The sequence below is a fragment of the Salmo salar genome, chromosome 20, assembly GCF_965601325.2.
Source record: "Salmo salar chromosome 20, fSalSal1, whole genome shotgun sequence".
In the NCBI taxonomy this organism is placed as follows: domain Eukaryota; kingdom Metazoa; phylum Chordata; class Actinopteri; order Salmoniformes; family Salmonidae; genus Salmo; species Salmo salar.
The window spans coordinates 73,070,270-73,080,830 of record NC_138310.1 but is presented as its reverse complement, the minus strand read 5'-3'; the positions used below and the strand labels follow the sequence as shown (position 1 = coordinate 73,080,830).

The following is a 10,561-nucleotide window of genomic DNA, read 5'->3' as shown; positions in this document are numbered from 1 at the left end:
ATACCACCAACTAACCCTACATCTATATGCCACTATTACATACCACCAACTAGCCCTACATCTATATACCACTATTACATACCACCAACTAACCCTACATCTATATACCACTATTACATACCACCAACTAGCCCTACATCTATATACCACTATTACATACCACCAACTAACCCTACATCTATATACCACTATTACATACCACCAACTAACCCTACATCTATATACCACTATTACAATTTTTTTTAAATCACCACCCCATGCCAGTACCTTGACCCTAAGTGACCCTTCACCAGGCCGACTGCTTGGGAGGACGGGACTCTTGTTCAACACACCTTGTAACTCTTCTGCAGTAAAACTTAGTACACCCAAGTACTTATTAGCAACTGCCACCAAAACATCTATTTTCTGTGATTTACATTCCATTTCTGCGGGACAGTTGATAATCATGGCAATGAATGCTAAGAAGCCAACCTTACTGAAGCACACATTTGTATCACTCTGTATTGCCCTAGACCTACTGCTCACCCTTGACTCATCATCCTCTTCTCTCTTCACTGCCTCAGCATACACCTTCTGTTCTACTCTGACCCTGGCAACTACAACCTATCTCTCTTCTAATCCCCAGCAACATGGGCTCCCCCACAATTGACACCCAGTTTTTTCCACCGATACTACACAATCCTTTGTAACATGCCCTCCTGCACACTTCTCACATCTTGGAATCTCCATCTACACACTGCTGCAACATGACCATAAACTTGGCATCTGAAACACCTTAGTGGGTCTGGCACAAAAGCTTTCCCGAGATAACTGATTTTATCAGGTAAAGACTGCTTCCAAACTCAAAAGGACAGACAGTGTCTTCTCAGTTTCACCACGCTCGCCACCTGGCCTGTGTCGCACCAAACGGCAGGCGTCACAGACATAGGGAATTTTTTATTTCAGTTGCTCCACCTCAACACTTAACACCACCCCAGTAATCACTCCTTTCAAAGGCACCCTGTCTGGAGAGCAAAGCAAGTCACAGGTCTTGTCCTTAGGCACGTGACACGAAGTGCCCGCTCCCTATGGATGGAAGAAACACAGAAAATCATCAAGTCCACTTCGAACTACCTTCACCGATTCAACAGTACCCAACTTCTTTTCTACCCAGCCTGAGACTACATATAAGCCAAAAGGCATGTATCCACTTTCTCCAAAAATGTAACTTCCACTGTGCCCGAATCATCTTTTGCATGACCATCGGGGTGAGGCTCGGACTTGGAGGACTTCACCACACCTACCACCACAGGTAATTAATTCTCACTCTCGTCAGGTTCAATTTCTGAGCCATCTGACAGCAGAATATATTTTGTACTTCAACACACGTTCCCACTGCACTCGGTTTTTCTCCTTCACTGTCCATAACCATGTCTATCCGTTCACCACGCTCATGCCATGCCTTCATCCGCTGTACTGCTTGCAGAGCACCCGGATAGACTTCCTTCAATACCCACCTTCTTTTCCTTAGCCCGATTTACTAGTCTGCCTATTTCTAACCTCTCCATGCTCGCAAAACTTTACCTCACGTGTGCTTCGTCAGTGGGAGGCAAGGACACTCCTCCATTCGCCTACTAACTAAATGACACTCTCCTCGACCACTCACCAACTTGAGTTGTTTTCAGGTCATGGAGGAGAGGATGGAGGACGGTCTTTTTCCCAAATGAGAATCTCCCCCACTCAACTTGCACACCCAAAGGTACTTTTCCCTAATAGAAGGTATCCTTTACATATAGCTATATAAATATATGAATTTACTTTATGGAATGTTTGGTATATTTGATTGATACAAGAGATAGGATGTTTATGTAGGCACACCCCTCAATTTGTTCAGTTTTTCAAATACCAACTCATCCACCTCAATAACAGATGGTAATTGTTACATTCCATTTGAAGAAAAAAAACTAAGTACAAGAGTCCTCAAACAGAGTTTAATGCAAATGATTGACATATCAAAACATGGGTTTGAGTGGCTAAATGAATTCAGTGACTTGGAGTGTAACTTTCTAATCTGAAACTGAACATGTAAAACCACCGATAACATTAATTCAAACTGAAATGTACCCCATATAATATACACGTTTGACATTCAGGTTCATATAAAAAAGGTAGCAAGTACTCCAGAAAGTATACAAAGGATAATTAAAACTACAGAAATGTCTCATTGGCAGAACACTATATTATGGACCATAGAAAAAGTCAAATCAAATGCAAACATTTAAAACAAATAGCATCATAATATGTCCATATTGTACACAAATCTCCAGATGGCAAAAATACAAGTCTGAGTATGAGTGTGAATTGTGTTTGTGTGTTGTATGGGTGTGTTTGCATGTGAGAAAGGAAGTGTGTGCTGTGTATATTAATGTATTATTCTGAAGCTCGGAAGGCACATTCCAGGGAAAGGGATATCTGCAGGCAGGAAAAGCTCAAGGCTGATTGACCTGGCCAATGAAGAGGATCGTACCTGAGGACCAAGGAAACAACAAGTAATTCTAGAGCAAATACAAGGAAATTAACATAGCATGCATGTCAACAAGAAAGAAAAACAAAGACAGAATATGACCTGACCTTCTTCCCGATGTATGTCGTTTCAATTACACAACAGCTAGATAAACAACTTGTGATCTTTGCCAAAGAGGATGTCAGTCTTTTGAAATGATTCGAGTACATTCTAAAAGTTACAGAAAAATGAGCCAGACAGACAGCATGCTGTACCTGTTGGGTTGTGCCGGATGAGGAAGAGGAAGGGTCGGTCTACGATGACCCAAGGTGGAGAAGACCTGGCCATTAAGATGGCAGCTGGAGGAAAAGGATAAATACAAATCAAAACATGTCTTCAACCTGCCTTATCTTTAATATTCAGAGAGAATATCCACACAGATGTGCAGCTCAATTCAATACAAACACAAAATGACTAAGCCAACAAACACTCACTCGTTGCAGCAGCTGCTTTGGTTCCATCCTCATTGACCTCGATCTTAGCTTTCTGTAGCGCTTTAGATACATACACAGGCTCTGTACCTGAGGGAAAAGTTAGATGACAAAATATTAAAGTCCTGTAAAGTTCACTTGATAAAAACAATGTTCCACTGGGTGGCACTAGAGGACAACAAGTCTGCACACGTTAATTCTGGTCCATAATATCAGAAAGCCTACAGAAGTCGTTAGAAGCATAAGATGTTATTTTCCTCTTCGCCACTTCACACAGGACAGCTAGACATGAATCATGGCTATTTGGAGCTCTCATTGCAGTAAACAGTCAACAATGTTTTCATATATTAGCACCAGTCATCATTGTGTCAAGCCAGACTGAGACCAATGGTTGGTTGATACACTGTCAGAAAGAAGACCTTACAGTTCTATGTGATTTTTTTATGTATGATCCCAGTGCCACTCACTGAGGTGTCTGAAGTCGGCTTTGCCCTCATCAAATATGTCTGTTATCCCCAGGGCTGAGAGGGCGGCTTGCAGGTCCACTTCGGCTTCAGCAGTAAACCTACACACACAGGCCAATGACGTAATGACCATTTCATTCACCAATTAGTGAAGACTTCTCATACACATAACAAATAGCACAAATGTTGAAGCTAGGAGTGTTAGCATGTGTGTTATTTGCTGATAGGAAGTGCTTCCTGGCCATAGGGCTCCCGGGTGGTGCAGCAGTCTAAGGCACTACATCGCAGTGCTAGAGGTGTCACTACAGACTCTGGTTCGATTCCGGGCTGTATCACAACCGGCCGTGATCGGGAGTCCCATAGGGTGGCGCACAATTGGCCCAGCGTAGTCCGGGTTAGGGGAGGGTTTGGCCGTCATTGTGAATATGAATTTGTTCTTTACTGACTCATCTAGTTATACAAAGGTTCATTAAATATGATTAAAATAAGAGCCAGGAGTGTCTTGTCTTTGACCTGTCCCTGCAACAATACTTGGAAGTTACTTGGTCATTGGGGTGCAACACTACAGACACGCTTATCTGTCATGTAGTGGGCAATAATGTCAGCTCTATACAATATATTTTTTACCTGCAATGTGTTCAGGACATTGCGTCCTACTGAACAGAATCCTGGGTAAGGGTTTTTGACCAGTGAGTGGGTTGTTGTGTTTGGGTCTTACTTGGGAAGCAGCAGGCGGACCTTCCTCTGGTGTAGCAGCTTGGTCCAGCTCTGTACCGTGGCTGTGCTGATGTGAGCAATGACATCACCTAGCGGCGTGTCCTCCTCCGATGGCAGGGCGATCAGCATGCTCATGCTGTTGCCGTGATACGGTAGCTCAATTACCTTATAATTCAGCCCCTGCGGTGTGCTGGCCAGACCTAGGAGATAAGGGGTCAGGAGTATCCATACCGTAGGCTAAGAAGTGTTACCGCATTATTGGTCTATCTGAAATTCGGACAATATTCAACACCCTTATGACGATACTATATCTCTCCTCTATAGTGACATGAATATTGTATGTCAAAGAGTTTAGTCTAGTTTGGCTTTAGTTGCATAATGAGAAGCATGACGTTTGTTGGTTCCCAGGACAATCTGTGGTAGGGATGTGGTCCGCAAGACATAGACGCCAAAACCACAGTGATACCAATCCAACATGTACAATCATGCTGTAAAACAGTCATAAAACAAGTCATCAAAGCTGAACTCCATATGTTGTCATAAAGCAACAATATGGTTCCCATTATACTCATATCAACCCACAGAAAAGTGATTTAACCTGTCAATTATGTCTGAGAAATATGCTTGCCAAATGTGTTGCTCTATAGTATTTACCCTGTAAATGGAGGTTGAAAATATGACTCCCAAGAGTAATGATTAATTCATGAGGCTTTCACAATTTATTATCAAAAATAAACTAGGCATGTCAGGGAAATAATCCCAGACAGTCCAGAGTAGCTATTCTGTCCTGAAACTGTAAGGCATTGATAAATACCCCACTTGACTACTCTTAGGCCAACATGACAAACTCTATCCATGTCACTTAACAGGCTAAACTTCAGCCAAGATGGAATTATGTGGTCTAACTACAGCAGACTAGTACAGTATATAATTTCACACACAGGTCAGAATATTAGCCCAGTGAGCAGGTCAGAAGGGTTCAGAGTGGTGTCTTAGGTCTCAGAGCAGAACTCACCAATGTTGAAGACCGACAGCTGGGACATCATAGGGACCTTGTATGCACTGCCGTCTCCCGCGTTGAAGGTTCTTATCTTGGTGTTCTCCAGTTGAAAGCGGGACTTCCACAGGCCTTTAAAGTAGATGGCGTTGACGGCCACCAGGCGGGTCAGAGCACCGTCCAACATGTCTGCCTTGACCAGAGTGGGGATGTGGCCTGTAAATTAGAACACAGCAGTCAGGAAAATGTATGATTCCAAAACAAATGACACACTGACCAAAATAAACAATGAATTGAATAGGACAAGTTAGTTACCCCCATTTAATGTAAAATCCCCACAAGACCTAGTGAAATGAAGTCTGGTGCTACATGAATGTAGCCTAATTACATACCAGTAGAGATCTATGGTAATGTTCTAATTGACTGTCTGATAAGAGAATTATCTAACAAAGGTAAATGAATCAATTAACCATGATGAATTATTAGTCATACAGCAGGGTTAATGAATAATCAATGTAATGATCAATGTAGGGATCGATTGGTCTGATTAGTTCCGGAAAGTCCAGGAACCACTGGAGAGGGAAAGAAATGTGTGTATGCAATTAGTATAGAGAGATAGAGAGACAGATGGTCAAGGGAGTAAAACTTCAGAGAGTTCCTAACCTTGAACGAAAGGAACAGGCTGAGCCAGAAGGTGATAAACAGCGTGAGAAGTTTATGGGGGTTGCAGGTCACCAACAGTTTGTGTGTAAATGCATGTGCGTAAGTAAGCAAGAACTATATAATGACTTTTGTTATCCTGACGGCAGAACGTTCTGAATAAAGCTACAGAAACCTTTTGCAGAAAGCTGAGTCCTTGCCTAATTATTTTAACCCATTGTCTTACAAACCTTGGACATTAGTCAAGGCAAATTGATTATTATCATCAAGATATAAAATTCCTTTAACACTGTCCTACAGTAAGCTTGTCTCCAGTTGGAGTCTCACCTTTGGTCTGGTTGTTGACCCAGTCATTGATGGTGGCTGCAGCCACCTGGGTGTCAGTGAAGTCCAAGGTCCGGCTCTCACACTGGAAGTTGGCCCTGTTGGAGGACATGAAGGCCTCCTCCATAGGGAAGCCCTGCTGGGAGAACATAGCGTTGGCGATAGTCACGATGTCCTGGTTGGACTTGGCTGTCAGCGTCTTGTGGAGCTTCCTCAACATCTTATAAGGGCCTGGAAAGAAGAGTTGGGGAATTTCAATGAGATATTTGGGGATTTTATGAAAACCTTGTCGTTCCTCGGGGTAGGAGTATGACTGGAAGGCATGTCCTTCAAGTCATCATGTTGTTACTCTGGGTAGCGCAATGACTGGAAGTCTAGAAGTACAGTAGCATATGCTAGCGTACCTGTAGACTTCCAGTCATTGTGCTAATACTAGTTAGCATTGGCTCGCAAAACTACCTTTTAACTTCCTTCATGTTGCAAGGAGACATAAAAATGGTATCCATGAGTTCATCTGACTCTGGGTAAGAATAAAATTGGTTTAATTGGCAGAATCTTGCAGTATCCCTTTAATGAGAGACACTGGATGAGGCTATGAAAGGACTAGTATTGAGGGTCTTACCATTCTTCTTGTAGCGGAGTGCTGTGAGGAGCTGCCTGCGGGTCTCTCCATGGGCGCCTGGCAGCAGCATGCCCAGGATGGAGGCAACGCCGTGGGGGGAGAGCACCACGTTCTCCTGGGGTCTGGAGCGGGCCACCTGCAGGAATACCTGGAGCCCCAGGTCAGAGCCCCGTTCGCCATAGGAGGGGGCCTGGGAGAGCACCCCCCGGTGGCCACACAGGGTCACCAGCACACACAGGCACAGTAACGAGGGGAGGCCCATCTCAGGTCTCACTAATTGACTCACACACCTGGAAGAGGAGAGAGTGTCATGGAAGTCATTTGTACGTAGGATTATGACTCAACGTGGTTCACCACAATCCAAACAGAGAGAGCAGTCTTGCATGTTCTTGTTCCTTATGGTTTTGACAGGAGCTGAAAGGTCTTGTGCCCCTATGGCACTGGCCTTAGTATCACTATTGTCAAGTGAAGTGTTAGTCATGCTGTCTAAACATGACTAATGGATACTGTCAGCACCAAAAACCAGTAACAAGTAGTGCACTAATTACCTTGTTATTGGCACCTCATTGCCAGTCTTTCTATAGTTCATATTAAGTCTTGTTATTGGCACATCATTGCCAGTCTTTCTATAGTTCATATTAAGTCTTGTTATTGGCACATCATTGCCAGTCTTTCTATAGTTCATATTAAGTCTTGTTATTGGCACCTCATTGCCAGTCTTTCTATAGTTCATATTAAGTCTTGTTATTGGCACCTCATTGCCAGTCTTTCTATAGTTCATATTAAGTCTTGTTATTGGCACCTCATTGCCAGTCTTTCTATAGTTCATATTAAGTCTTGTTATTGGCACCTCATTGCCAGTCTTTCTATAGTTCATATTAAGTCTTGTTATTGGCACCTCATTGCCAGTCTTTCTATAGTTCATATTAAGTCTTGTTATTGGCACCTCATTGCCAGTCTTTCTATAGTTCATATTAAGTCTTGTTATTGGCACCTCATTGCCAGTCTTTCTATAGTTCATATTAAGTCTTGTTATTGGCACCTCATTGCCAGTCTTTCTATAGTTCATATTAAGTCTTGTTATTGGCACATCATTGCCAGTCTTTCTATAGTTCATATTAAGTCTTGTTATTGGCACCTCATTGCCAGTCTTTCTATAGTTCATATTAAGTCTTGTTATTGGCACCTCATTGCCAGTCTTTCTATAGTTCATATTAAGTCTTGTTATTGGCACATCATTGCCAGTCTTTCTATAGTTCATATTAAGTCTTGTTATTGGCACATCATTGCCAGTCTTTCTATAGTTCATATTAAGTCTTGTTATTGGCACCTCATTGCCAGTCTTTCTATAGTTCATATTAAGTCTGTTATTGGCACCTCATTGCCAATCTTTCTATAGTTCATATTAAGTCTTACAGCAATTTTTAGAAGACTACATCAGCTCTAGCCTCCTTCCTGTGGAAACACTGGCTTTATGCAACAGCTTGCAATAAAACCCAGACAACCATTGTCTAAGTACAGATTGAGAAACAGATGGGGTGGGTGAATTATATTATAAAAAATATTAAATAATATAAGTAAGGAGTTTGTCTCTACATATGGCCTATATCAATACATTTTTATTTAACTAGGCAAGTCAGTTAAGAACAAATTATTATTTACAATGACGGCCTTCACCAGCCAAACCCAGACGACACTGGGCCAATTGTGCGCTGCCCTGTGGGACTCCCAATCACGGCCAGTTGTGATACAGCCTGGATTCATACCAGGGTGTCTGTAGTGACGCCCCTAGCACTGAGATGCAGCGCCTTAGGGTTCTTGAGTGGCGCAGCGGTCTATCAAGCCAATCATTGGAATTCTCTGACATTCCTTGGGATGTTTAATCCTGATCACAGTTACTTTGTTGTGAAACTGTTTGTAAAAGCAAAAGCCCTGGGAACAGTAGGCTACTCACTGTGATACAGAACAAGATAACCCAACACCAAGCCCGATCTTGACCAGGAACTATCAACAACACTCAGTCATAGCCTCCTGCAGCCGAGGTATTTAAGGTTGGTGACAACCCACCCGCCTCTTCCCTACAAGTTAATTAAACTAACTCCAGTTCAGACATGTACAGACAGACTGTAAACAGAGCTCCTTCCGAGCTGTGTGTGTGTGTTGGCTGGTAAAATGTAGGCTAAAGCCTGCCCTACTGTAGGCTATTCATAAAAATTGGTTGCAAAAGTGAAGGATGCCAGTCTGGAAATTTGAATAAATAAATTAGTTGACAAGCAGCCAACTAAATCACCTTGACATCTACTTTGAGAAACACTATCCATGGATTGAAAAAAATAAATGAACAGCAGTTTAATTCTGCATTTCAGTTCTGGAAATGTGGTGGGCTTTGCTAACAGTACATGACGTTTAACCGTGAAGTCGAGACAAATGAGAATATGACACAGGTGTTGACCAATGATGACCATTGTTTACAAAGTAGCTAATTAGAATAGATCCACTTTGAAGCGTTGCACTTGAAGTTGAATATTCGTCCACCCTGGCTGGCAACAATGTGGCTTCACATCACTCATCTCTCCAACTGTACATACGACGTAGGCTAGCCTGAAACATAGTAACATTGCCATATCCTACATACATTTTTAAACTGTATATCGCGTCTCCATGTGGAGATAACAGATCCTTACCTGAATAGTTTGGATGTAAATGGTCCAAAAACGTTATTTGAGCATAAAACAGTTCCGGTTGGTAACGCAATATGAATACGACACCAGCCTCTCTCGAGTTACCAGAAGAGTGAACAGTCAGGCACAAGGTCTCCGTCGATGTTTGTCCCAAAGGTAAAGGTGCTGTCTGACACTCAAGGTTATGATATGGAGGGTTTTACTGAGTTGAACTCCGCCCTCCCGACAGTCAAATTCGAATCGGAGAACGGTTGTTGAGAGAAGAAAAAATAACGCATAAAGTGACAACTTGCAAGTGTATAGTAGGCTACTGTAAACAGGAAGTGACAGCGAACATGTTAACGAACATGAGAACGCCATAGTATAGTGTTTCCTTGATAGTTCACGGTTAGAAATAACTGTTTTATAACTGCTAGCCTACCATTTGGGATTCAAAATGGTTCATTTAATTTAGCGTTTTGCATGTGATATGTGTCCTATTTTAAACATTTGCTTAATTTCGTTTACTCATTTCTATTAACCTCATATTATGTTGTGGGTCAATTTGACCCATTTCCACTTTTGAGTTGTCTAAAACACTAGTTAATCTATCTTTTTCTACATGAAATTAAATTACTTTTACTCATTTAGGGTCATGAACCTAACTTCAAAATGTGGACACACTGATATGTTTTGGAATGTCTGTGTAGATTTTGTATACAAACCTGATGTTGTGGGTCATTTTGACCCCGAGGCTTTCATGTGTAGAGATATTTACACAGATCCAAAATAAACAAGTGTCTTTGATGTATTTTGTTTTGACTGTTTCTGGTTGCACTTTTATAATTATATTTGGGTGAAAATGAGCTTTCCCAAGCTTCTCCTCAGTGTGAGTAGAGCAGATCTCTGACACTCCAAAATGAGCTCCGAACAGAAAATGCTTGTTTGGGAGAAAGGAAATATGTTCAACAAATAGTTCTTAAATATAGAGTTTTTGAAATCAAATGTTCTTGTATTTCTTCTTTCTGAAAGGTCTGACAAGACAAAATAAAGTTGTGTGTATTAACTGTGCGGGTCAATATGACCATACCACAATGGATGTAATTTTTTGGCAGAAAAGCACAAGGGTTAATGCACAGACAAG

General features: G+C 41.9%; 1 protein-coding gene across 1 annotated transcript; it reads right to left on the bottom strand.

The window, feature by feature from the left end:
- Positions 1-1,956: 1,956 nt before the first annotated feature.
- serpine2 (serpin peptidase inhibitor, clade E (nexin, plasminogen activator inhibitor type 1), member 2) lies at positions 1,957-9,584 on the bottom strand. Its single transcript, NM_001141691.1, is given in 9 exon segments — positions 1,957-2,506; positions 2,758-2,841; positions 2,977-3,063; positions 3,441-3,538; positions 4,156-4,354; positions 5,170-5,367; positions 6,139-6,366; positions 6,758-7,047; positions 9,442-9,584. Coding segments are annotated over 8 exon segments (1,194 nt in total). The 5' UTR covers positions 7,020-7,047; positions 9,442-9,584; the 3' UTR covers positions 1,957-2,468.
- Between the last annotated feature and the right edge of the window lie 977 nt (positions 9,585-10,561).